Below are 27,362 nucleotides of genomic sequence, written 5' to 3'. Positions count from 1 at the left end.
AACGGATTTGAAGCTTCAAACTCCCACTCTAGACCCCTTTAGGACTTTTAGACTTAAAATAACTTTTCTAACTGCAATATTTTGTCTAAATCTGTTCATTTTATTCCGAATATCGGGAGTGAGCAAATTCAATTTCGGTTATTCTGAGAATGACGCCAAGGGAAACACTTTGATGAACATTGTAGTTACAGTATGATATACGTAATTGGCCGAATTCCCACTTGCCTAGGCTGTTTGTACCTCTATCTCCTGTTTGTGGGGTCAAATTTCGTCGTCGAGAAATATTTTTACCCTGTATAATGAAACCTACATTTTCATGATTACTTTTGTCAGGAAATTTTAATTTTCATGCTTCATCGCTCCTTGTAATATTTTGAGTTTTCTTTGCTACAACTATTTTTTGACCTTCATTAGAAGAAAACTCCACGACAAATTCGCATCAAAGTTGCCAATTGAATCTTTCTTAACATGCAGTTAGCTAACGCATTAAAACGCAACATCCGGTATATTATTTTTTACATATTTATAGTGCAATTAGTTTTCCTAGCTCTTCTGCTGGGTACGTTACAAGATAAAATCTAAGCAAAATGTCACCCTAAATTCTTCGTTCAAATTGGTCCTATCATCTGTTGCTTCTTTTAATATCGTTTTGGTGAACTTATAATTGAACTCCGACAATCCATAGCGTGTTCTGAAAGTGTTCAATAAGGGTATAGTTTCCTTGATTCATTTAAAACGTACAAGTTGTTGAAGTCTGTCACGTAAAACATACGAGGGACAAAAAATCCATTCATGCTGGTATGCAAACCCAAGGAATACGCCCCCATATTCTTTAAAATCAGCCAATCGTCAATTTCCAACGAGGGTAGTGTGAGATTTTCAATTAACTTATCTTTCGCTCCACATGTAACACCAAAAATGGTGCTGCTGTAAAGCTCTTTATGCGATGGTATCTAAAAAGGATACGATAAACCTTTTGGTGTCGCCCTCGCCACATACTTTTAAAGGGTACATTGTAAATGGGCTCCCTACAATGAGACCTTTGTGAAAACTTCCATGTAGTCCATCATTTATGTAATAAATCCATTTATTCGACTTAAATTTTCTAGATATCACATTACAAGCCAATGTAAATGCCGAGTCTACTAAAACGGTACCGGGTTCGGCAATAATCTGAATCGACTGATCGGAAAAGTACATGTCCAAAGCGTTATTAACAGTCAATGCGATCTGCAAACAAAGTGTTTTGTGAGCCAAGCTTAGGCGTTACCTACTAACAAAAACTACCTGTTTAAGTAGTACATCATCGGCCCCGGGGAACCCACCACCTATGTCCAATATGCGGAGATCATATCCGTACCGTTTTGCTATATCAAAAACTATCCTTGCCGATTTGATAGCATTGTAAAATGTTGGCAGATCTGTACACCCTACCCCTATATGAAAACTAACACCTACCAGGTTTACACACAAACTTTGAGCAAGATTAATTAATTCATCTGCTTCGTTCTCCACATTGCAGCCAAACTTTTCACCAAGCTTCAAAAAAGCATTTTTCGCATCATATTTTATTCGTATGATAGCTCTAAAATGTTGGTATAATTTGGTCAATTAGCAAATGATGTTGATATATATGTTACTGAACATCTGGACAAAGTCTTTTCATCTTACGCAATTCCTCTTCATTATCGAAAGTCATCAATTTAATGTCAGCATCAGAAGCATACTTTATATAACTAGATGTTTTAATTGAATGCGCATAAATTATTCTTTTAGGAGGGATTCCGAGTGATAAAGCAAGATCAATTTCATACTTTGACGCACAATCAAAGTTTATTCCAAAATCTGCCATTACTTTCAACACAAGTCTACTGCTATTTGCTTTAACCGCTAAAATTATGGTTAAGAAAATTAAATGCGACAGCTATTTTTACCATAAAACGGCTTTACTCTGGGAAATAATTCAGCCCATAACGAACATTTTCTCAGTACTTCGCGAATATCGCAAATGAAGAAAGGCTCAATATGATGAAGATGTCTAACCTTTTCCGCGATAATTTTATTCACAGTGGTATCATTATTGTAGACTTCAATGGACTCGCTTTCAGAGTTCATCTTGCAATAAACTATGATTACTGTTATCACTGCTGTTTGTTTTATTCCATTTAGAAAAAAAAATGATATCTGATTAACTAAATAAAAGGATGCAAAAATATGGTGCAATAGGGCATAATGATAACAGAATTAATTTCGTGTTTAAGAGCTAATCACCAAGAATATTAGGTAACATGCGGTTACAGCATTTTATCACGATATACAGGGTGAGTTTTTTTTTTCGTTTATTGGAATCTTGGAAACCATATAAGACATAGAGATTCGGTTAAATAAGAAAAAAGTGTTGACGTTTTTAGAGCTTATTTAAAATTTGCTTTTGTTTTTTGAAAAAAATCCAGTGTAGGTACATAGATATGAGCGAAAAACAGATTTAGTGATTTTCCTTTTAAATGTTGTAGAATCGTTGTTATTAGAAACACAGAGATATATGCAAAGAACAAAAATTGTAAATTTTTTTCGTTTAATAATTCAGTAAGATACATTTATTAATTTCCATTATTCTTTTATAATTTTCGAATTAGCTTTCAACGCTCTAGTACAAGTACGATCAGATCTTTGGCATACCTAAAAATTTTTAAAAATTAAAAAGGCTCATTTGTCCATTTGCCTAGTTTCCGTAGTACGTTGATATGGTGAAAATATTATATCAACCAGCATAGTAAGCGCCCAAAGAACCATTACTACAACATTAATTTTACCAGGACTCAGATCGATAGCATCCCCCTAGTAGGATATGGTTTAAGAAACAGACGAATGAGCAAACAAAGGATCCATAATAGCTTATTTCCTCGTAAGGCAACGGATGCTTACATTGTTCATTTTGAGCATAACCTAATCCTTCATAGTGTTAGAAACTTGTCCATGCTTTACATTATTTTGCGTGCTTTTGAACCAACCATACGATTTCATGTGAAAAATGTTATCACTTATAAATTATAAATTAAATCTTAGCGACAGGAGGCAATTCCTGGAAATTATGCAAGATATATAATTTTGCATATTCATCAAAACTGTTTGCATATTTTACCGTTTTTTTCGTGCATATAATTCACAGCTAGCTCGAATTATGAGTATCACAAGATCGCCGATATTAACTCAGATTTTGAAATTACGCGCCCCTCTTACCGAAATGACTACTTTCTAAAAGATTCAAAAAATTAAATCCAAATTAAGAGCTACCGTAATATAAATTATCCATCATTTTTATTTCTTGTTCTTCTTCCTCATCAGCACCTGGCTCTGTAATGAATTTCGGCATGACCTTCTTTAGGACGATTTTCATTATTGCGCTTAATATAAAAGTAAAAGATAGGTAGGTACGTCAGTGAATTGGAAGACTAAAAGATCTAGAATTTATATGCTATGAGGAGGCCGAAGTCAAACCCAATGATATCCTCGATAAATCCATTGGAATAATTCGGAGCAGAGACCTGCAATCCTGCAGCAACGATAACTTGAAGGGTTGAAACCCCAAAGCGTAGTAGCTGCAGAACGAATATTAAAAAAAGTTGAGGACGATTTAGTACCAACAATATTTATAAAATTAACATTTAACAAGAGTACCTACGCTGCCCAAAGTTTAAGCGCCGCGGATCTCAGGCTCACGGTCAGACCTTATATCCTCCTTCTGGTCAGATGCCATAACTGCCTCAAGTTTAGGCATCCGACTAGGTACTGTCGATTGAAGGAGATGCGCAAATGTTGATTAGAAAGGCATAGGAGAAATGTTAAATGTCCAAATATAACAGAGAGATTTATCATGGAATTTTCTCGTCGCCGATGTTGCTTTACCCATTTTATGGTTCTGATTTTTTGCCACATTTTAATTTACTTCCAGACTGCCGTAATAACCGACTCATCGATGAAATAACTGATCTGTCCTCACCCGGACGACCCACATGCAACTAAGTATCAAGATGCTTCCAAGCGAACAATCTTCACCTTCTCACGACATAGCTCTTCCAGTGGTTCTTCTTGGAATGCGGAGCGCATTCAAGGGTTGCCTCCAATCGTCATCCGCGAAACTTGTGTATGGAAAACCCCCTTCCAGAAGAGATGATCAGCCCTCCTACCCGCCAGCAAGTACTCAGTGACATAACAGACAGTCTCTAACAACAGCCTTGGACAGATTATGTCACGCATTCGTCCAACGCCTGCCTCTCGCCATACTAAATCGTCCGTTTTTGTGTTTAGAGACCTGGTAACTTGCTCACGTTTTCCTGAGAGCCCGTCTACTTCTTTGCAGATGCGTTTTGCCTGCCTCTACTAGTGCTTCCGGTTCTCGAATATAACACACTTGATTACATCACACGTTCCGGCCGGCACGTGCGCTTTTATCTAAAAGAATAGGTTTTCTCACTCTCCAGGTGGGTGATGTGGCGACATAGGATTTAAATAGCAACCGCTGAGCAGGGGCCATTGCAATGAAAAACAGAGAGAAATTTCGAGAATAATTTTGAAGGATAAACGTGTTTCATATTATTGTAAATTGTGGGCGACCAAAAATGAGTTGCCTTTGGAAGTTCAAGTTTAAGATTTCCCATGTAAAGAAAAATTCTAAAGGTAACTTGACAGCCATTTTTGATCGCATAGTGTATCTTGCTCGGTTGATATTTTTAATATGTTTACAATACGACATGGCATTCAGGTTAGAGAACAAGTGGGTATTTATCTAGTTTTCCGAACTGCGGTCGATGAAGTAAGAATGGTGCTCTAGGTTAAAGGCGTTTTAAATGGACCATAAACAGATAAGGCATGTTTGTGAAGAAATGGCAAAGAGTAATCTTTGGAAATGGACACAGGTACACTTAAAATCGCCAAACCAGCCTTGCCTTTTTAGCGCAGCAACCCCCATTCAAAACGCCTTTCACAAGGAGCAGACTCTTAGTTGACTGTATGTACACTGTTCCTAAAACTAGATATCCATTTGCTCTCTAACCTGAATGCCATGTGTTACAATGGCAAAGATGTATAACCTCATACCCTATTAATATAAGCACAGATGTATTTCAGTCTGCGATATGTGCTCTTCTGTCAACTGCAGGGAGAACAGAGTGAAATGTTCAATTGCCTACAACTGCATGCACTACCACAGAGAAGAAGACTGAATACAACATCACGAAAAGAAAGAAAATTTTGCAGAACGTTCAAGTGAAATAATTTCTTGCCTTACTTTGACGTGTGGAAATAACGGGCGATCAAAAATGAGTTGCTGTCGAGTTGCCTTTGGAAGTTCAAGTTAAATACGATTTTCCATGTAAACAAAAATTCCAAAGGTAACTCGAAAGCAACTCATTTTTGATCGCATTGTATTTATTGTTTGAACACCATTGCAAAATTGAAATTTTTGAATGTACTGTTTTCTCCGTCTATTTTGTTTTGGTTGAAATCGCAAAGGCTAGGACAGGAGAAAGAAACAAATGAAGAGTTACATTAATAATTTATTCATACATCAATGGTCAAGCGTAATCGTAGAGCAAGCAATTTACTTACTCTATGATAATCGAAGCAAACAAGATAGTCTAGTAGATTTGTGTTTAATTGAAGAAATCTACTAGACTATCCTGATGATTTTTATTTTGAATAAGCTTAAGCTGCCCCTTTACTTTCACAAATAGGCTTTCTATGGCAATTAATTTTACATTCCCAATAATTTTGTGTCAATTTTCACAGCAAAAATCGACAGCGTTGCTACATAGAAAGCCCCTCGTTAACTACATTTAACAGATACACATATCTTAGGTCAAGGTAAAAACTATAAAATCTTAAAGTACAATTTTTGAAAAATATTATAAGTAATTGTTCCCATTTTTTAAGTTAATTCATAGTTAGTTATTGCAAAAATGATGTAAACCTAAAATTGTAGTGAAAAAATTAAACAAAAATTATTTAAAACGTAAAAATGTTGGGGAAATTCGTGACACAGAAAATGATATGTCAATGTGCTACAGGACATACGTCCACATACTCCAAAACGTGTTCCTCAATAATGGTACCGTCGCCGCAAATTGGTAAAGTAATGGTGATCGGTAGGTCTGGTAAAACCCAATCAGTTTCTCGATCTACATTCATATTCTTAACCAGTGAAGCTGGAGTTGTTCCAATTACAAAATGATCCTCGGTTAAAGGCAGAATATCCTTCAGAAGCATCCAAATATCTTCGTTAGCCACTACGTGAACTTTTGGTACAGGAAAACCGTTAAATGGACTTGCTACTGGAAGCGTGTAGGCACCCATATTTTCAAATATTAGCCAATCACCGACATGTAGTTCAGGCAAAAGAGTTTCTTCAACCACCTGGTCCAAACCGTCACAAGTCGGACCCCAAATACTACTTGAATGCAACTTAGAGTGCGGGTACTCCTTCAGAGGTAGACCCACGACATGTTGATGGTCATACAATACACAATTGAAGCTTCCGTAGACACCGTCATTAATGTAATACATGTAATGAGTCGAAGGTGCTTCAGTAACAGGATCCTTTGTAGCAACACCTCTAATTGAATGAACATTGCAAGCTAATGTGTAAGCCGAAGAAACATAGAATCGTCCCGGTTCCGCAATGACATGCACAGACGGATCCGGAAAGTAATCTTCCAAAGCGCAATTTATTATTTCTGCAATCTGAAAAGGGACAACCTTATTAAACACTGTTCCCTTAAAGAAAGAAGTGATAGGTAAATACCTCAAAAATGGAATTACTATGGTCACCGGGGTATCCACCACCAAGGTCCAATAGATTAAAACGATAACCCAGAGATTCTGCATAATCAAAAATTTGTCGACTGAGAGCGATGGCTTTACGAAAAACGTCCGGCTCACCACAACCGGAACCGACATGGAAACTAACACCAACAACATCGAGTCCCAACTCGGACGCTACTCGTAACAGATGAGGGGCTTCGGTCTCGGCATTACATCCAAATTTCATGCCCAAAGGACACTGAGATACCTTAGCGTCACATCTGATACGTATAACCATCCTGCAAATATTAACTGTAATTACCGGTCAAGGGACATTTCAAGATACTCACTTGGCATCAGGAAACAAGTTTTTAACCTTATGCAATTCAACTTCATTATCGAATGTCATCGTATTAACTCCCACATCGGCCGCATGTCGAATATGGCTAATGGGTTTTGCAGGATTCGCGAAAATTATACGATTGGGATCCACACCAATTTCGAGCACCTTATTTATTTCTCCTTTAGAGGCACAATCGAAACTGGTTCCCAATGCGGCGAGAACCTCAATTACAGTAAGGCTATCGTTGCATTTGACAGCTAAAAAAACTGAGTTATCGCCGCACGCGCACTTTCGTCTTGAGTTTACCATAATGAGGTTGTACACGCGGAAATGCAGACTTCCAGATTTTGTGTTTTTGCACAATGTCGCCGATGTCGCAAATGTAAAATGCGTCTTCTTGAGTGCCGGTATCGACTATGTCACGAATTATGGACCATACGTTGGAATTATTGTTTAGAACGTGGACGCGTTCGTCTTCTACTGTGCTGATCTTCATGGTTTCTCGATTAAAAAATGTAGTATTGTTAAATACAATTAAAAAATGTGCGAAAAGCAAACTGTAAGAAAAAATTAGCGTTAACTAGGTAACAAGGGGAACAGTTAGGGTTTCACTTACGAGGCAGCTCTTGCTCAGGGTAGTGCAGCGTGTGTGTATAAAATACAAAAGGGGTTACTCAATACTTAGGGGAGCTAGCAGCTCCAAGGAGGTTCTCCGTCAAGGTACAAACAATAGTTGTATGGCAAATATGTTACTCGAACGGCGGGGATCAGTCGCCGCTCAGCACAACCCTGAAAAAAATATCAATATTAGACGTTGTTGGTTAATATAATTTAATAAACAAATAATTATGATCTCAGACAGTTTTTGGGACAAAGTCAAATGGATAGACAGATGATTATGCAAACCACACTGCTTATGCTAAAAACAGGAAGTGTTTAAAATGTAAAATCTATTGTAGAAAAGTATGGACCGCCCTTTAAGTACATCAAGACCAAAATTTTCTAGTTTTTTTGCAAAGATCTAATAGATCTTAGAAAAGTTTGAAAATGACGGGATGATACGCAAAGGGATAGAGATCTTAGAAATGATAACTATGCTGCTATGGAAAAACTAGCGCCTAGAAAGCTTTCAAACACTCTAAAAGGCGTTTGATCTCCTAGACTTGTATTTTATTGAAAAAATCGTTCTTAGTAAAAAATGTAGCTTATAAAAAAAAATCCGGTATTGAAACTAACAAGCGCTTACAGAGAGTAATTGCTTCCTCGTGCCTCAAAATGATGAAATGTTAACATATATAGTTCAGTCACGATTTAATGTGTGCAACAATCTAGGGACACAAATTATTTAATCAATACAGTTTGCCTTGTAAAAAACAATTTAATGTGTGAAAGAGATGTTTTTTCAAAAATTTCAAAAAAATTGATTAGGTCAAAAATGGTTCTATTTGGCCATATGATTTTTTATATCAAATAAATAAAGACTATTAATAAATAACATCCCAGCTGAAGGCATTTTAGTTGATTCAAGGGCTAGACCATCTATGTTATTTGTAACTGTCATAGATGGGAACTCTATCGATATAAACAAAGCAAATTTCATATCTTGCCATGATTAACTTGCATATTAATAAGCACTGATGAAGGTTTTCATGGATAATTGACAATGAAGGTCAATCTTATGTAGCTATACAGCATGCCCAACTATCTTCTAATAATGCAAAAAAGTGGATGAAGAAAATGAACAGATAATCAAAAGCCAAAGTGCGTGAGTTCAAAATGTGTGAAGTAGATATACGTAACATTTATGACATCGATAATTCACCTGGTATTAATAACGAAGATGCCACACTGGTATAAAAAGAATGAAAAAATAGAGAAGCGACAGGCACGTGTATTCCATTTACAAATGCATAAGATACTAGTCGACTGCAGCTTGAACTGTGATCAGCTCATTCAACATTGATAATGGCATCGGTCAATTGTGTAAACATGATAAAAATACATGAAAAAAAAACTCACCTCAAATTGAGAGGAGGAATTTTCTACTTGGCAACAATCAAACATGAAAAAACCGCAGGAAGTTTCAGCCCACCAACCGGCCGCGAAACTTGCAGGTAAATCGAATGAAGTAATTTTCGAAACTTGTAAAAACGAGTAAAACGAAATTTCAAAAAACGCGCTCTGGTGGAAAACCGGTTGGCAAGGTGGCGGCTACACGAAGCCCAACGTGTTTATACTCCTATTACGACAAAAATTCGATCGTTCAAAATAACTTCTAGATCAGAGCGTTTTATACAGTCTTCCCCACCAGTAAATAATGCCTTATCTTACCGCCGATGGTTCTCAAAATGGACTCCCGCAAATCGTATTTTGACGTCACTGCAATAATCGGAACGATAATCGGCCGTCATTAAAGACAAATTAGGTTTTATCTATTATTTTCAATTGAAATGACGTAACTTGGAGCTGGACCGGCATTAGCAAAAACCTTCAAGTTTTTAGCAATTCCCAGTCAATCATGTTCACAATTTTGAGTGCAAAGTGAAAAGGACCACTTTTTCAATCAAAAATTGTGTTAATTTCTTTTTTTTTGCATTTCACTTTAGATATGATGACGTGCTTTGAAGTTCCCAATTAATAACATGATGTGATAATTGGAAAACAAATCTAAGAAAACTTTGCTAATGTTACTCGGTACATAAAGAAGCAATGTTTAGCAGATTTAGAAACAAAAAATCGATCTCCGGAGTGGAATCAATCAATTAAAAATGTTATCCAGTTATTTAACATTTTTATGCGATATAATATGTACTGGTAGTTCGTCCTTTTGAACAACGTACGAAAAAGATCCCAAAAATACTAAAAATGACATAGAAAAATTGGTTTTTCCAGTCTGGTCATTAGCGGCATTCGTATACCTACTATCTAATTGCGTAGAACTTTCATCGAAAAGATCCCCGACCTAATTACTTATCCGAAAATAAGTCAACAAGCAAGCTATTAGCAAAAATCCAATAATATTGTTATTTTGTGCCAATGAAAGTGATTATCATTAATGCAACAAGATTTACAATTGTGCAATTAAGGGAAAATCGAGATATTGACGATAATGGAACAAGAAACTCCAATTAAACAATATGACAAATGTTGAAGCAGAATCAAAATTACCATAGGTACCACGTGTCTAGTATTTTTTAACCGATGGGACTATCGTGCGGCGGCTATGAAGAAGAAATCAACCTGTAAAACGGACTGTATTCAAGCAAGAAGTATAATTTTTGGTTCTTAATAATCGATTTCCGCAAAAGCGAAGTTCTCAAACGAAACGTTTACGTTTTCCGCATAAGAAGCGACAATTTGCGAAATACGAATAAAAAATTATTAATATTATCGCGTGTCGAGACCTTTGTTATAAACATCGATGAGTTATCAAGATGGGTCAACAAACCTAGCCTGCTCATTCTATAGACGTTTAAGAAGACGGAAGAAAAGTGCATTGGGCGATACGAAAATATTTACAATTCGTAAAAATTAAAGGGGTTCAAAGTTACAGGTTACTAAAAACTGTTAAAAACTCATAAGGGATCTTTTTTTACGAATACCTCCATACTTGCCTGGACAAATAAATAAGCAGGCGAAACGTTTTTATTAGCGATAACCTACAGAGAACTAGTTATTTATTATACAAGACGATAAAGGGGTATTTTAACCATTGAGTGAAAGATGTTAATTCACGAGTAGCGCAGCCACTCTACCCTCAGTGCCCTTACGGTTAAAGTGTTCACTTTATTTATCCTTACGGTTAAAGAACGGCTCAGCCTACTCATTCAAACCTAAGTAGGTATTAAAATGTCAATTTAACATTTGCTATAAAATAAAATAATAAAAAATAGGTTTTTTCTGCTTATTTATTTGTCTAACCTTTGAGTTATCTTAAGGGTGAATTGAAAACTTTTACAGTTAACATGGAGTAATGTGTCTTACTTATTAAAGCAGTACGGCTATGGTAACTAGGGGTATAAATGCGGAAAAAATGTTTTATGAGCCGAATTTACCCCACTCCTTGTTTTTAGAAATATAAACGAGAAACACAGTTAAGGAAATGTTACAGGGAAGTATCCCATACGGTTTGCGAGATCCCTATTGTGGAAATGAAAAAAAGCTCACCCTGTATAGATCATTGAAAAAAGACGCCACAACGTTGCGCAGATTAGAAGACTATTGTCGCTTGTTCCAATGTCTCTGTACGTAGATTTGGTAGGTTTATAATGAGTGTTTTTAGTCTAGGGCGCTTACTAATGAATATTTTGAAAAAAAAAGTATCGCTTATACAGGGTGTCCATTATGTATATGAAAGAAAAACAATCTCTATCAAATGGGCCTAATGATAGTGTGCATTGCTATTTCAAAAAATCAATTGTTTTTCGTTACCTATTCATTTGTTTTCTGAAATAAAAGTTTGAGTATAGCTCTCATAGGAATCATCGTAGAATGCTCGGATTTGAAATATTAGCTTAGTGTAACAATTCTTTGCATGCAGATTATATTTATAAAATGAGTTTGCTGATAAACCTCGATCCGTCCCACAAAAACGCGCTTAGGTAGCTCGTCGCATGGAGTACTTTCCTAATTCCTACTAAAACGTTTTTTAAAAATATATTTCTTTAGTTATAAACAATATTTAAAGGCAGCAGCTAACATTATTAATAAACTCAATACCTGAAACTAGTGGCTTCAAAAACATACGCTTTTTCAACGCTTCTGACGACATAGCACTTGATTTAGATGTTTTTGAAAGTACGTACATTCAAAATGTTTGTTTGTTTTCGCAATTTCAAAACACGTGCATCCGTCAATATTGTTGTTATGGTCTACTGATTCAACACAAAACAGGTGCCTAATTTTACCATAAAGGAATGAATATGCAAGCAAAATATATCCACGATTATAGGTCTTGAATCAATATCTGCCACAATCTACTTTACGCTATCGATAAAACGGTTTACATTGTGATTGGCTTTTAAACAATCACTGATATTGATAAGATTATGGACGATGGAGTACGTACCTATACTTCCAATTTCCCCATATTTGAGGATATTTATTGAAAACGAGCAACGGTTACGATCGTTATCTACATGCAATAGTTGCCCTGTTTTGGTGATAAAACGTAATTTGACCCAAAAAAGTTGATTTTGAGTTATCACATTTTGTACTTAAACCAGTTCTCGTTTTACAAGTGAAGCGGTTTTTTTTTGTAGAAGATATTCACGCGCAATGAGACGTTGTAAAAGATTATCGGAGAAAGGTTGAGCAAATGGCCAAATTTCTAAAAAAAATGGGCGCATTATGAACGCGCAATTTGTATCTAATTATTTTTATAAAAATCCCCATTTTCAGGACACAGATTGTAATGAAAAAATAGCGTACAAGCCGCAAAGGGCCATAACTACCAACAATCGATAGTTCATTCATCCACTAAAGCTGCTTAAGATAGAGTTTAATAAGCGCTTGGCGTCATTCTCCCTCCTACAAGTATCGAGTCAATCTCAACTTAAATCGTTTGCGAATATGGAAGACCGAAAATTAGCCATTCCCGATGACAAAAAAACCATCCGGGTTTAACAGGAACTGCTAAGAACTAGATAGAATTAGTTAGCGATCAAGACTCAATTGGATTACACTAAGTAAACATATTTTGAAAATCCCATCGTTGCTTAATTTCATTACCGCGATAAAGTCTAAAGAGCGCCGTTAATCAAGCGATAGGAAATGGCAATTGGTTGGAGAAGGTATCGATTGCGCCGATACAAAACTGGGTGACGATTTCATACATTGTGAAATCATTTTATGCACGTGGTAAAAAAGTAAGAGACCTTGTGTTCTTGCTTATAATTTCCGCGTCATGAAAACTGATAAAAAATTCTAATCGCAGATTTTGATTTGGTAAAATTTATACTGAAACCAAGAGCGGATTTTGAATTAAGGAGCACATTTTGAATTGGTTAATGACACATAAACATAAGATTTCAATTATTCGGACAGGATTTATTTGTAATCGATAACTATTTTACAAACTTATGCTGTTAAGTAATAAAATAACACATGCTCCTTGGAGACAATTTCACAATAATTATTGTTTCAAATAGTGCTTACTACTCAATAGATAGGACTTTGTTTGTATCACACACTTCGCTCTGCAATTTATCAATTATCATTCGTGGATATCAGGACCTACACTTCACTCCATTTTACATTCAATTAGTACACTTTTTAAGAATTTTTGATTTATTTATTGAATATGTACTGTAAATCCCCTATTTTGCCAGACTATGCATAAGTAAAACGTTAAATCATTGGGTAATAAATTATACTTTTCCATATTGAATAATATAATCAATGGCTGAGAAAGACATACATTATACCAATTTTTAATGGTTTGATTCTACGACAACATATGGTTAAGTAAGCTTTTAGATCGTGGATTTGCCGCATACATTCCATTGTGTAGAGGCATCAGAACACCTATCAGTCGTACATCTACTGATGATCACGTTGCATAAGTTGCAACAGTCTGATTCTAGGCAAGTTGAGAGAAGCCGTTCAATGGCTGCACAATAATATCAACAAAAAAGGAGTCATATGCTATTTCAACAAAAAATTATCTACCAGGTTCAAAATGAGGAGTGTTTCTTGTGGATGCGAAGAATGCCCCCAATTCATTGGCCTAGGTCCGTAAGGCTTCTGTACAACACATGCAGGGGACATGCTACAAAAAAGTGCAGTCAAGAGAGTTACTCAAAAGGAATCCTTTAGCCACGCCTCTTTATGCTCTGACTTTCACAAACAAATTGAGAGATGTGAACGACTTGGTATGCTGATGATCAGTTATTTCCCGAACGGTAAAAAATGAATCTTGATTAAGAATAAATTTGGAAGAGTGTTTCGAGGTACTGGCATCAGAATTTCCACTGGAGAACGCTTTCTTGGACGTAGGATACATTGAGTCTGAAAAGAACTTTTTATAGCTAACAAAATAAGTGGATGGAAAAATCTTATAGAAAAATTAACTATCGTGTACGAGAATTCACCTCAACCTACTTACACCGCATTCACTGATTCTATTTACATATGGTAAGTTGATGGCACTGAAAAAGCAAACAATTTTAAGAGAAAAATTTGGAGTTGTTTTTTGCCACCCAAAGATTTGTCTTTATAATCTAGCAGTTCAAACAATAAGAATTAAAGGTGTGCCGTGAAGGTGTTACAAAAAAAGAAAATCCTAACTTTTCGATTTCCTCAAATATCGGCAAAACAAAAAAGTGATACTTTTTTACCTCTTCTAATAATTAAGATACCGACGCGACAGCAAGAATCAAATAGATCACTTTGGAAAAAGACTCATAACAATTGTTTAAAGACGCATCAATTCTTCTACCACTTTTTTATATCCGATTTCCAGAAGCAGAATAAAATAAGTATCTTTCACTCAGAAACCAAAAAACGAAAAGAAGCACAGACTTACCTTAAATTTTTGGCGTTATTTTTGATCTACTGGCAACACGCGACTGTTTGATCATTTTTTTAGCAATACGATTGCATAATTAACCATGCGACACGTTAGAGCGACAACATCATTATTATAAATTTTCAGTAACCATTCACTTTTGTGTACCGCGTTCAAAAAATTATCTTTCTGTCACACACAATCAATCAAAGTCGTCTTAGGCAAATGGGATACTGATGGTATATGCTTGGGGGCAGATGGGCATTGCATCTACCTCACATTCATGACTAATTTCGGACAATAGGACAATTTCCAAAATGAAATTTATTACGAAGTAATATCACGTAACAGATCATTAAGCAACCAATGGTTCGTAAATTGTTCGCAACTGGATTAATAATTTGTCAATATTTTAACTACCACTAAAAATTATGGTAGCGAATCCCGAATGTTACAAAATAAGTAGGTACCTAGTATTGACGAAATAAAACACGGTAGGTACATGTGCACTCCTCGTCTTTCTACAAGCGTTCTTCTAGGGGCCCGCATTTGCTCCCAACCAGCCTGCTATACAGTAAGATTAAAAGCTACCTTTTTACAGATAAATGAAAAAAAATGCGCTAAAAGGACAAATAATGACATGTCGCACACTATACTTACATCAACACGAAAAATTTAAAAATCAGAAGTTATGCATTCATTTTTCAACAAATCATCCACGATTAACTGGATATTACTGAATCAACATGCCTATGATGGCGATGCATTCAAATTAATTGATTTTTTTGTCCCATATCTCATTCCGTAAAAGTCCAATGTGGCGCTCATTAGAAATAAGACAGTAGTACCGGTAGCTTCTACATCTAGCGTGCTATGGAAATTCTAATAAAAGATTCAGATTCTCCTATAAAAGTGCCCATAGAAGATGCTAACGGGAACCGTCCATTTCCGATCGTTTAAGCTAGAGAAAACGAACACGAAATTTGACATTTTCAGTTTTTCGGTGATACGCATTTCTTTACCCTATGCTGTACCTCTCACCGGTTAGGAGATCCCAATGGTGAGCCACGAATTTGAACCACCCTGTACGATGTTCAAAAACATGATCTGAATTCTGTTGAAAATGTTTTAGTATACATACACTCTCTCCGAGATAAGGAGGGCCACTATATATATTCTGGAAACGGTAAGTTACAAACTCGGTTAAGTGGGAGAAAAGTTGCGCAATCTAAGGTCTAAGATAGCGTTTAGAAATCTGGTAATTGTGGAGAATGGTTTTTGAAATATTTTTAAAAATCGGACTTTTCGATTTTGCGAACTATTTTTTCTGGCGTTAATATTTGACCTAGAGCACAACCAATGATACTTCTCCACAGTAACTTTTACCGCTCCTTAAAGTGCAGTTGTTAATTTTTTTCATGCCATGTTTCGTTGTTGCGAAAGCCTCATCAATTTTATTTTTTTAAATAAGATATCCCTTTTTAATCGGACTTCAATCATCTAATCTAATAACACTTTATGCGGTTTCGTTGAAGTTCAGCCTTTTTTTTTCGGGCTTAATTAAAAAAATTCCTATTACGGACCTGTACAAAGATTTTTTAGAATAATCTATTTAATACCAATCAATGAGTAACTTGATACAATACAAACAAAAGCACGTTCAAAGTAAAATTTCCACTGAAAAAAATAAGACTCCTATAGAATATCGTACATCGTTGTCAGCAAAAAAAATGATATTAGAAAAAATACACTAAGATTTTTCAGAAGAGGCGAAACAAAATATGTTTAATTTGAATTGTTTAATAAATAATTACAATTAACGAATTAAGACATAGATTTTTGGATTTGTTCCAAAAGCATTTCCATTCTATACTTCATAACAGGCTGTCCTTTTTTAGTTTTTTTGTTCAATTTCTTGTACTTCTCTAATTTTTTCGCTTTGTACTGCTTTAGAGCTTCGGCGCGTTCCAATTTATTTTTTATAATTTCCTCTTGCTTACGCTTTTTCTCATCTTGAATCCTTTGAAATTCGGATTTGGCCTTCTTGAAAGCAATGCTCTTCTTACCACGCGGCGACCCAGTACCACTACTACTTGGTACTAATAAATCTTTGTTGAGATTATTGTCATTTTCGCCCTCTTCATCGCCGTACTTTTCGTAAATTTTTTGAACGTCGAACTTCGGCTCTTCTTCTTTCATCTCTCGGTAATATCCCTCTAGCACCCGCTTTTTCCTTTGATTTTCCCACTGCTCGAGTTTATATTTTTTACTGTACTTTTTTATGCGCCATTTCTTTTTGTCGAACGGTTTTTTCGATTTTGTGGCGTTTTCGGTTGGCTGGTGTCGTTTCGTAACATCAGTCTTTTCCGAAGGCGTAACAAAAAAATTTCCGGAACTAGACGTCAATTGCCGATGAGCTTTAGACTTATTTTTTGAAATGAAGAAATTACTTTGTCCCTTCGATTTATCATTTTCAGTTTTCGCCATTCTTTCAAATTTTGGCGTGAATCGTCCGTGTGTGAATCTGAAATTAAAAAAGCTTGTTTTGCGTACTCTCAACTAATGTCGTTTGCCAGTATTAAAAATCAGAAGAGAAAGACACGTTTTGTTTAAACATTGATCTGAAAACTGAATAACAAAGTTCGTACTTCACAGGATGTTCATCAGTCTAGTTCTAGTGCTACTACTCGTACTACTAAAACAATTGAGCTTTAAGAAAATAACACATTACGATCATTTATTCGACATTATTTATCAATTTGTATACTTCCGGTTTCTTGATATAAAAATGCAATAGTTCTACATAAAACAAGCTTTTTTAAGCAGCAGTTTGGTGAATAGAATTGATCTATTTGGCTTTGACGATAAGACCAAAATGTAAAGTCCGATTAGGTCAATGTCATACAATCAAATGTCCCATATAATATAACGAGCGTAATAGTAGTTCACCCAAATAGGTTTGATTACAAAGTTTCAATTCTGCGAAGTGTGACTTTCAATTTAGATAACCTTACAAAGCAAATGATAAGAATGTCGCGTGAGTTCCGATAATGCGCTGCTGTTCCAAGATAACGAAGTGATCGGCAGACGATGAAGCAATTTTTTTGTAAAACCACCTCTACCCCAAGTACAAAGTGGACACGCCAATAAAAAATAATATTAGGCAACGAAAATATTTATCATTGTATCATTCCAGCATTCACTTCAAATCAATTGTTTTCAATAATGATATTGTTCTGTTGTAACGTATAAGTGCTGAAAAACACCGGTTTTTTTAATGAACATATCGTGTGTGTTCACCCACGGTGTGCGTGTTTTTGTTTCATACTTACACACATTTTCTGATGCCAGCGAACATTATCTTTCTCGTTGTTTTAGTATTACCAAACAAAAAACCTTTAAAAAAACTATCAAACATGGGAGTTTTGGAGTCTTCACAAATAAATGTAACAAGAGAACCTGGGAAAATTTTACGTTTGATACAAAATTTGAATCGACATCTCAATTCATATGGAACACCCTGTATATTTCACACTTTGTGCGTTAAAAAAATTAAAATAGAAAACTACTGCGTTGATGCTGATAAATTATAGGTACAGCCTAATTTTCGAGATAATTCAATAATAACTAGTTGAAAATCACGTAAAATTGTTAGTTAAATTACAAATATGGGGTGTCCCACGATGTCTGCTATCTAGACCTCAAAATATTTTGAAAGTTTGACAGGATAGGTACTAATCATAAAAGATGGTGGCGTTTTCAGTTAACTGATAGTTGATGCCAATTGGCTTATTTTAAATAGAACACCCTACACATTATTTATTTTACATTCTATGTAAAATTCTATATTCATTGTATGAATATTGTCGTAGCAGATTTTGACATACATAGTTTCATTTTTGTCAAAAATGACGTTTGGATAATTGCCAATTTTCGAAAACTGCTGTTATTTAATTGGGGCTGGTTTTCTTTTAGTAGAGGTCCCGCTTTAGTGGACTGTGTTGATATAGGGAGTTTAAAAACATTGAATTGAATTCAAAACATCGCCATTTTTTTTTAATGGAAACCCCTTATTTTTATAACCGTGAACAAACAATAAGGGTAACTTTGTATAAAGTAGCATATTCCGAAATTCTTCACCATAAATTATTAACAGATAATTTAAGTGATCTTCGTGTTTATAACTTGTTTTTTGATAATAAGCTAAAAGATACACAGCTAACATATTGAAAAAATGGCAATTATGATGCAAATGTCATTTTTGACAAAAATTAAAATGTTAAAAACGACCAAATTTAGGTATAGAAAAATATTCCGATCATTTTATTTATTTATTATCCCTCTCTTGTTCTGGGCCCTCCACAGGCTTGCGCCCAATTACAGAGTGACCCAAATAATTTTTAGAGGTGCCTCTGCAGAAGGTCTTAAGTTGTTCTATACTACTCCTGTACTTACCTTACGAATAAGGAAAACTGCAGGAAAACCTAATTCGGAGTAGCCGGCAGAATGCTCAAAACTGGTCTAAGGTAATTCCCACCTCCGCACAGATGAAAAATTCACCTCAACCCAGGTTCGAACACCCGACCTCCGGATTTATAGCCCAACGCTCTAGCACTGAAGCTGAACCATAAAGTCATACATTTTACATAGAATTTACAAATGAAATAATATAGAGGGTGTTTCACTTGATATAAGTAAGTTCGCATCAACCTCCAGTATAACCGGCAGTAAAAATGGCAAGGCTGCAGGTGTGAATGATATTCCAGTAGAACTAGAATGGCAAAACCATCATATAAAAAGGTGTGCAGAATGCTTAAAAACAAGCTCGATTAAAATAATGAAAAGAATAGCACTTTCCTAATTTGTGATACTAGGTGTTGTAATTGGAAAGACAGGGTGTGGAATGAGACAGAGTAGGGGAAAGAGAAATTGTCATATGTTGAGAGAAAAGACTATAAGAAGGAAGTATGTAGCAACAAACAGGAAGGTAGAATATTGAACTGGGTGGAAGAAGAGCACTACGACCTTCGAAGCAGAGAACATCAGTTCGCTTCTAATTATCAAATTAGAAGCGTTTGAGAGAAGATTAAAAGAGAGCAGTTAATTTGATAGTAGTAAGAGGCAGGTGAACATATGACAACTTTAAGAGGCAAAGACGCGAAAATATTTTTTTTTAAATAAGAGGATACTATATAAGCATTTGAAAGCAACTTGTCAAGAAAGCTTGAGAAGAGCTAAAGAAAATTTGATAATTACTGTGGTAAACTTAAACAAGATACGAAGAATTGCATACGATTTTCGAAAGGGGAATTTTTTGACACTCAGCTCACATTAGGAGTCTTTTACTCCAGCTCATATTCAATAGCACCAATCCTTGAATTCCTAGAAATCATTTGGCGAAGGTTTGACATCACTGTGTCTTTTCGTTCTTGGTGAGGAACAGACGGACAAAACCATCGATATAGGAAATTTCCTTTGAAAAATTCCCTATTATTGTTGTGTACAATTGAGGAGTCTTTACATTTAATCGCATTGACAATTTATGTAACAATATGGCAAATGTTAAAAAAACACATTTTAAAATATGTTATTTTATTTTTGCTTTCTGAAGGACTGTATTTTTCCCAGTCATGTACCACAAATATAGTAATCTGCCTTTGATTTCAAGCATCAGAAGATGTGAACATTTCCCAGTGCCTTCAAATTGAAGGTCAAGTGTAACAATGTTATTAGGATAATATCAATTCTTGGCACCTGACCACAGCACTTTCGTAAGGTTTACATAATTTGCTGTACAGAGGTACTTAAATGACTCGATTACAAATTTGCATAATGTTTTATGACCTACTTATCCCTAAATATTTCTACTTTAGCTTTCTTCTATGAAGTAGAGCAAGCCTGAACGTTCAATCGCAACCAAATCATAATGTTTGACCATAAGTGACCAAAGTAAAGGATTGAAAAATTGATTAATTGGAAATCACAATGAGTAAATTACCCCAAATTATGTAACAAAATATCTTATGAGTCATACAGCATGGAAATTTTGGGGTTAAGCCAAATCTGATAGCTGTTCAATACAGGATACTTTTTCGTATACGTAGCATTCAAACGTCATCTAATTAGCATTAGGGTACAAAGATCACAAACAATTATTAACGAAAACGTGAGCGTAATTTACTTACCCTCGGTAGCCACCCTCTGGGTTGGCAGTAGCTTTTCGGCGGAATTTTGGTAATTTGTAATAACAGATGGTGAAAAACCAAGAATGCCGCTAGTCAATCAACAGTATTTTGTCGAAATTGGCGGCTCTTGAAATTTACCATGCCGGTAGTACTGCAGCACTTGACAAAGAGAATTTTCTATGAAGTGACGCAAAAATTTGACGTGCGAGTCGGCAGCGCCATCTGTTGAAATTATATGCAACCTTTTTATCGAGTTAGGAGCTTTGGTGTATCCATTGAGTTAGAAAACTAACTCAATGGGTGTATCTCATATTTTTATGAATACCTTTATTTTAATTGAATATTGTGCAGATTCCATTTCCTAGTAACTACAATAACTAAGTATTACCGTTGAGTGAATTTAATTACTCAATTAATTACTCTACTCCCCAGCTTTTGATTTGTTGCATGGGGGAACTTACCACGGTCCGTATACTAAACGGTTGCCTCACTTCCATACAACCAATAAAACGCTCTGCCGATGTGACGTACTTGAGCCCGCAATAAGCCCCTCCCACACACAATCCGCATGTACTACTGTAATAATTCTAAAAGCAAAAAAACTTAATTTGGACGTTAACACAGTGGCCAGTGCATATGTAGGATCGTCGACGCTTGGTATATATGTGTGGTAACACAATAGAAGATCCTTATTGTTCATTATTTGTTGCTAAGGATCATCATAATTTGTTGATAAGCGAGTTGCGAAGTAAATAATGTAATGTCAGAATAATAAAAATATAATACAAAGATCAAGTCAAGAAGCGTATTTTTATTGAATAAGAGTGGTTTTTACGGGTAGTAGAATCCATTCTCAACAATATGTTTAGGTACTCATAAAACCACCGTTTTACTTATGGAATGAAAGGATTTACATGCATAATTATCTTTGTATATAAAATTCTTCTGTACGTGTGTTTGTGACTGAACTCCTCCTATGTGTATTCTTGATTCGTGTACTTACCTAAAAGAAACAGCAAAAGCACCTTTCAAGTAATATTTGGATCATGAACAGTCTAAAATGAAGCACAAGGTTCGTGGGTACACACATACATGGTACGCTACCAGTTTAATTTATACTTATAGGTAACCAATAATTAAATATCTTGAAAGAAAATTAACAACACAATAATTAAAAAAACTTGGCAAATGAGGGTGAGAGACGCATACAATACACCTGTGCAGTGTGCACGATGCTTAGACCATATAGTACATGGACTGTTATTCGCCCTATGCTTTCAATATAAAATGGGTGGTCACGTGGGTATGTGAATCTCAGGGTAAACTAAAGTCGTATGAACACCACTCGGATTGCGTAAAGAGCAGATTTATAGTAACCGCGTAGTACGGGAAGCTTTAAATCCTCTTCATTATTTGCTATACGTCCACAAATAAGAATAAGTTTGCCTTTTTTGGGATATCTAGACGATTCATTAATTGACGTTTGTTAAAACGGATAACACATCAGTTACCCTCATTCGGATGACTCGTAACACACATACTTAAAACGACGCCACAGAAAATTGTCGACTATGTCGGCGTGTGAAAAAGATAGCCGTCCCCGACCGGAGGCAGCTGGCGCAGATCGCCGAACGCAACTACTGACACTCCTCCAAAATCTCTGTCGTTGCCGAAGATTTGTTGTATTCATCCGATGTTATTCAACATTTTTCCTCCGACCATAGAAATTTCGTCGATGATTAAGTTTGACATGCCGCAACTCACACTGCACAGTATTGAGCACGTTGGCGCTCAACGGTACCAGCGGTCCAACCAACTGGTTAACGGGCAGATGTAAAGTACTGTGCAGTGTGGAGCCGTAGATATTGTACGCCGCTTTTCCGGTAGGAGCGCAAACCAACACGAATCGTTTGTCTAAAAAAATATAACTTTAGAAAAATGTTGTTCTAAACGAACTTAATATAATGTAACATACCCGTGGCGCCGCCGCAGGCCGTAATTCTACGTCGGCTTCGCATTGTTTGATTAATGGCAGCCATTTCCAAAGTTTTGATGAGGTAGCTTTTACCAACACCTACGTCAGATTGAAGTAATATAATAAAAGTAAAAATATTATTACGGCCGTCTCGTTACCTGCTCCTCCCGCAACAAACGCGTAGAAACCGTCGCCCTCGGAACTCACCGCCTGGATAAACTGACTCAACAGCAGGTGTTACTTGCGGTTCAGCGAACTGTGTGTAAGAAATAAAAAATGTGTATCGTTTATCCGCGTAATATTGTTTTCGTAAGTCAATTCACGTTTTGTGCTTTGAAATTGTATAACGTGTAGGTAACCGAAACTCAACTTATTACGTTATATTATTAGTATTACGATTACAACATTTACCTTGACAAGTCGTAAAGTTTATGTTTGTCGAAAGCGTTCGGCTTTTTGAAATGAACGTCTACGCCGGCGTTCGTTGCGGCAAGTTTCAGCTCCACTTTGTTGGTCAGCGGCAGTGTAATCGGAGAGTCCCTCCAGTGGGTCGTGGTCGTCTGGGACCGCATCCCCTCCGTAATACACGGCGTCTTGTGGCAACTCCTCCTCCACGTCCGCACGTTCGACATCCGACGATTGACGTTTACGAACGTCTTCCGCCAAACGTTCGTAATCGTCCTGTTCCGCGCTGACGAAAATCGGACGTTCTATCTTGATGCGTTCGGCGTTACGAACATAATCGCCTTTTAAACGTTCGGAGGTGTGCAGCAAATCGCGTTCTTCGTTTCGCCAAGGCACAAATAACATTAGATTCTCCCGATGAAAATTGTCGGGATCGGACAGAAAGCGATATCCCCTGAATCTCAATATTTTTCTTGTGTCGTTACTTAACTTGCGTACATAGCCGCTTTTGTCCTTCAGAACGTGTGCGTCCGCTGGCGGATTGGTTTTGTTTCGCGTGAAATTGAAATAAGAGTATTCAGTTGCGAAACGGGCTAGAGTGAGTTCCTCCAAGACGTCCGGCCTTTGGACGTAGTGCTCCAACATGCCCTTGACGAACACGTCTCCGCACGCACCGTCCATGGAGCGAAGATGCGCTTTCGACTTGGCCATTTTTACGCGCTGCTCGGGAGGAAATGTGTTCACGAACACGTGGCCGACGCTACAATTCGTTAATCGCAGCCCGACGGTGTGATATGCGGCTTCTTGCGCGGAAACCTCGCAGCTGCCGAGGAAAACGTTTCCCAATCGACGGAGTTTTTCTTTCGTGTTTAGGTCTCCATTTCTTATATGGGCCTGCGCCTCGACCATCAACTTGGATAAGCCCCTGTCCGATTTGTTGATGTAATTTACGATATACGAGACACAATTGTAAGGATCCACGATGAATTGGATATCCATGTTGGCCTTGTGCAATTCCAAAATGTTCGGATTATAAGGATTCACGAACGAATCGACAACGTCCCGCTTTAAAAAAACCTTATATTTGGTAAGGTCCGATCGTATTGCATCAATATATCGTCTTTCCGACAGGGACAGCTTAAAAAGTAGATCGTCGAAGGAAACGTCGTCCTCTTCGGTCGCCGCACTTCTACCGTCGAGATATTCCCGAACGATCTTGAGGTCCCGCTTCGCTTGCTCCCTATTTATCGCCGAATCGTCGTCGACGTCGTTGTCCTCCCTCGACACGATCGGTCCCAGGATTCTGGTGCCTCTTATGGGGAAAAAAGGGAATTCCATATCTGCAGCAACGATACGATAATATTAACTAACGCTACTACCAACGGTTATAATTAACATTGAATTTAATACGTTAATATTAAGAAAATGGAGGATCGCTACTTACCTACAACGCGCCTTCTCTTGCTGCTGTTGCCGTTGTTGAATTTTGCCGCACGAATAGGAGTGTGTGTGTGCACTTGGTATTTGATTAAATCAGATATATGCACGTTCGACCTCGATGCGCTGACAAATTTGTCGATAAATGTTTCGCATTCTGTTGTATTCGTCCCGTCGAATAAGGGCGCGTTTTTCAAGTACACGACGGAGTGTAAGTGAGGGGCACCCCTGTGTTGAAATTCTACTCGATAATAGTGGTGGATAACTTCATGATCGGGAAAGATCCGATTTGCCGCGCCTTTTTGCCGCATCAGGGAGAACATTAATCTAACCCTATTATCAAAGTACCTCACCACTGTAACGGGGTCTTCGCGTACCAATTTCATTTTATTCGCGGAACTCATGTTGAATACGTCTTCGTCGCTGTAGTTCTTGCCGTAGAGTATCTTTCCGAGAATGGAAATGAGTTCGACCCACTTCCCGTCCGCCGACGACAACGTAATAAAAAAGGTTGGAACACCCAGTTGGCGAATCATTGCGAATAATTTTTGCCGCTCCTCGTGCCAAAACGCCGGCGAACTCCTCATGTTCTTCATGAAGGAGAACGCGTTGTCTACCTTCACCAGTTCTCTAACGGCGGTTGCGTCCAACAGATCCCTCACATGAATCGAACTATTTCCGATGCGCTTTTGTCGAACGCACAAGCTGATGCTGTCGAACATCTCCAGTGTTTGTTTCAACTTGAAGTCGAAAAAGAGTTTGTCCGGTCGGCGACAATGTCTTTTATAATACAACAACTCAAATTTTATAATTGAAGAAAAGGACGCTTTTCTTAAATTGTTTCGATTGGTCGGTGACGGCCGAGGACGCCCATGATAGATCGTCGGGAAGGATAACTCCTCTACAAATTTGTCTTTAATGAAGGACAATGGCTTATTGCCCTCGCCCGCGATAAATGTAGCCGTCGCCTCCGCCACCGTAGATGCGGCGTTGTTGTTATACAGCATCGTGTGAACTTCCGTCTCTTGCTCCTCGTTTTCATCGTTCGCTTCGTTTTCGGCCACGTTCCCGCTGCAACTTAAACGACGTTCGTCGTTAACGTCGACAAAAAAAGGAACGGAATCGTCGACGTCCGGCGCATGTAACTTTGCCCAGTCAATTTTTATTCCCTCCTTAATGTATTGAGGAGTTTTTATTAAATAATTTAAGGCCTGTTTTATTCGTGAAGGTCGCACGATATCCGTCAAATACGGACCATTTCTTTCTCTCCTCTTTAAATTGATCTGGATTATATCCATTTCTTCCGGCCGTCTGGGTAGTACGTTCACCATTTTTTCTATGTCGGTCGGAACGTTGACGACATGTCCTTTTAGAAATTTGCTACGATCCCAACCCAAAGTCCTTATTTGCATGAATGGAATTCTTGGCGCGACCATTCTTTCCTCCAGGATCGTGAGATCGCGCAGTTCCTCGGGAGGATCTTCTAATTTCCATCCATTAACGATCGAAATGTCCGGCACAACTCCTTTGTTAATTTTCGGATAGCAAGTTGAGCATAATGACCCGCTAGATGGTACCTAGGTATAATAATAATACATAACATCGGTCTACAGCATGGGATATAATATATACCTTATTTTTATTGCCTATATAGCCACAAATAAAAATTGGAACAAAAAAAGGTTCTGTATTTGATTTTGTGTGGACAAAATGCAAAAAACCAAATTAATAAAAATACCTAAAATCTGTACTTATATACGAATGATTTATTAAAAGGTAACGTTCCTACATTTATAATTTGTTTGTCTTACAGTCTAAATGTTTAAAAAGGGAACAGTTCCCAAATTACCATGCCCAGTTATTCATATATAAATTTAAAAGTTAACCTTCCCTTTTCCGTTTTCGTTTAGTTTGTTTCTAACATAAGATATTGGTATTTCTTCAAAGTCCGGTACAAGATCACTGTTTAGCTGCTTCTTTTGCCAATTCGTCTACTCTTTCATTACCTTTATTTCCTTGATGACTTTTGATCCAGTGGAATTTTATATACATATTATTGTCTCAGGACAACAAAAACAACAACAACAATTTGATTTATTAATTACCGACATTACATATTATGCATTTAACTGCAATCTTCCTTAGAAATATTGAATTTGATAAAATTAAAGTTACAGAATTTTTTGAACTGAATGTTAGAAATATAAATTGAAAGTTTTGTTAATATAAAAACAAAATATGTATTAACAATAATATATTAAAATTAATAGAATTTTACTGAAGTTTAAAGTTCTTTCAAAAGCAAACGCACTATCGCAATTTAGTTCCGAATCACTTGACGACACTGAACAGTTTTTTAAACGTCAATTTTAAATTTAACACTGTTTATAGCAAAATCGCTCAAACAAAACCACCAAATTTTTTCACTTAAGTTCGAAATGTCATTAAAGTTTGGCGGCCACAACTTTGTCAATTTCAAGTGGACAGTCAAAAGATAAATGCTCCACATTATCCGTTCTTCCACACGTACACAAGTCGTTCTCCTTTTTCCAAATCTATTAAGATATTCTCCAAAATTTCCGTGACCGGTTATAAGTTCTGCTAGCGAGTCTTCAGGTACAATATTTATTCTAACTTGAATTGACAAAATAAAATCTTCCATCTTCTATTCCATAAGTTTAATGAGTATTGATATAAATTATTTTTGATAAA

The 27,362-nt window shown here is 36.6% G+C and overlaps 4 protein-coding genes and 1 long non-coding RNA gene across 9 annotated transcripts; 1 reads left to right on the top strand and 4 right to left on the bottom strand.

The window, feature by feature from the left end:
- Positions 1-486: 486 nt before the first annotated feature.
- On the bottom strand, positions 487-2,125 carry LOC116159142 (ornithine decarboxylase 2-like). The gene is made up of 6 exons (XM_031472071.1): positions 1,935-2,125; positions 1,641-1,890; positions 1,288-1,585; positions 1,000-1,230; positions 742-953; positions 487-691 (listed from the first exon to the last, which is right to left on the bottom strand). Exons 1-6 carry the CDS (start codon positions 2,113-2,115, stop codon positions 565-567), a joined length of 1,299 nt encoding a protein of 432 aa, XP_031327931.1. The 5' UTR covers positions 2,116-2,125; the 3' UTR covers positions 487-564.
- Positions 2,126-2,233: 108 nt separating this feature from the next.
- Positions 2,234-5,828, top strand: LOC116168408. The gene is made up of 2 exons (XR_004144762.1): positions 2,234-2,321; positions 3,953-5,828. It is a non-coding gene; the product is annotated as an uncharacterized LOC116168408 (long non-coding RNA).
- Positions 5,543-21,017, bottom strand: LOC116168383 (ornithine decarboxylase 1-like). Of its 4 annotated transcripts, none has more exons than XM_031484187.1 (6): positions 20,834-21,017; positions 7,758-7,930; positions 7,448-7,698; positions 7,149-7,398; positions 6,800-7,097; positions 5,543-6,738 (listed from the first exon to the last, which is right to left on the bottom strand). In XM_031484187.1, the coding sequence occupies exons 3-6, from the start codon at positions 7,635-7,637 to the stop codon at positions 6,052-6,054; spliced, it is 1,425 nt and encodes a 474-aa protein (XP_031340047.1). In that variant the 5' UTR covers positions 7,638-7,698; positions 7,758-7,930; positions 20,834-21,017; the 3' UTR covers positions 5,543-6,051. The 4 variants fall into 4 exon arrangements, with proteins under 4 accessions (XP_031340047.1, XP_031340063.1, XP_031340055.1 ...); XM_031484203.1 differs by lacking the exon at positions 20,834-21,017 and adding an exon at positions 14,667-14,936; XM_031484195.1 differs by lacking the exon at positions 20,834-21,017 and adding an exon at positions 9,161-9,407.
- On the bottom strand, positions 16,473-17,135 carry LOC116166117 (thyroid transcription factor 1-associated protein 26 homolog). The gene has a single exon (XM_031480959.1). The coding sequence runs from the start codon at positions 17,133-17,135 to the stop codon at positions 16,473-16,475; it is 663 nt and encodes a 220-aa protein (XP_031336819.1).
- Positions 21,018-22,226: 1,209 nt separating the features above from the next.
- Positions 22,227-26,235, bottom strand: LOC116168369. 2 transcript variants are annotated; one of them, XM_031484167.1, is made up of 5 exons: positions 24,658-26,235; positions 23,220-24,553; positions 22,967-23,064; positions 22,809-22,907; positions 22,227-22,747 (listed from the first exon to the last, which is right to left on the bottom strand). In XM_031484167.1, the coding sequence occupies exons 1-2, from the start codon at positions 26,084-26,086 to the stop codon at positions 23,238-23,240; spliced, it is 2,745 nt and encodes a 914-aa protein (XP_031340027.1). In that variant the 5' UTR covers positions 26,087-26,235; the 3' UTR covers positions 22,227-22,747; positions 22,809-22,907; positions 22,967-23,064; positions 23,220-23,237. The 2 variants fall into 2 exon arrangements, with proteins under 2 accessions (XP_031340027.1, XP_031340035.1); XM_031484175.1 differs by lacking the exon at positions 22,967-23,064.
- Positions 26,236-27,362: the final 1,127 nt, after the last annotated feature.

Source organism: Photinus pyralis, unplaced genomic scaffold, assembly GCF_008802855.1.
Source record: "Photinus pyralis isolate 1611_PpyrPB1 unplaced genomic scaffold, Ppyr1.3 Ppyr1.4_LG1, whole genome shotgun sequence".
Classification (NCBI taxonomy): domain Eukaryota; kingdom Metazoa; phylum Arthropoda; class Insecta; order Coleoptera; family Lampyridae; genus Photinus; species Photinus pyralis.
This window is presented reverse-complemented; position numbering and strand designations above follow the sequence as displayed.

Coding starts and splice junctions, on each gene's coding strand:
- LOC116159142 (XM_031472071.1), bottom strand. CDS start 2,115: ATGAACTCTGAAAGCGAGTCCATTGAAGTCTACAATAATGATACCACT. Junction 1,231..1,287: donor ATGATGTACTACTTAAACAG/GTAGTTTTTGTT, acceptor CTTTGTTTGCAG/ATCGCATTGACTGTTAATAA. Junction 954..999: donor TTACAATGTACCCTTTAAAA/GTATGTGGCGAG, acceptor TATCCTTTTTAG/ATACCATCGCATAAAGAGCT.
- LOC116166117 (XM_031480959.1), bottom strand. CDS start 17,135: ATGGCGAAAACTGAAAATGATAAATCGAAGGGACAAAGTAATTTCTTC.
- LOC116168383 (XM_031484187.1), bottom strand. CDS start 7,637: ATGAAGATCAGCACAGTAGAAGACGAACGCGTCCACGTTCTAAACAAT. Junction 7,399..7,447: donor GCGTGTACAACCTCATTATG/GTAAACTCAAGA, acceptor CAGTTTTTTTAG/CTGTCAAATGCAACGATAGC. Junction 7,098..7,148: donor AACTTGTTTCCTGATGCCAA/GTGAGTATCTTG, acceptor TAATATTTGCAG/GATGGTTATACGTATCAGAT.
- LOC116168369 (XM_031484167.1), bottom strand. CDS start 26,086: ATGGTCGCGCCAAGAATTCCATTCATGCAAATAAGGACTTTGGGTTGG. Junction 24,554..24,657: donor CAAGAGAAGGCGCGTTGTAG/GTAAGTAGCGAT, acceptor TCGTTGCTGCAG/ATATGGAATTCCCTTTTTTC.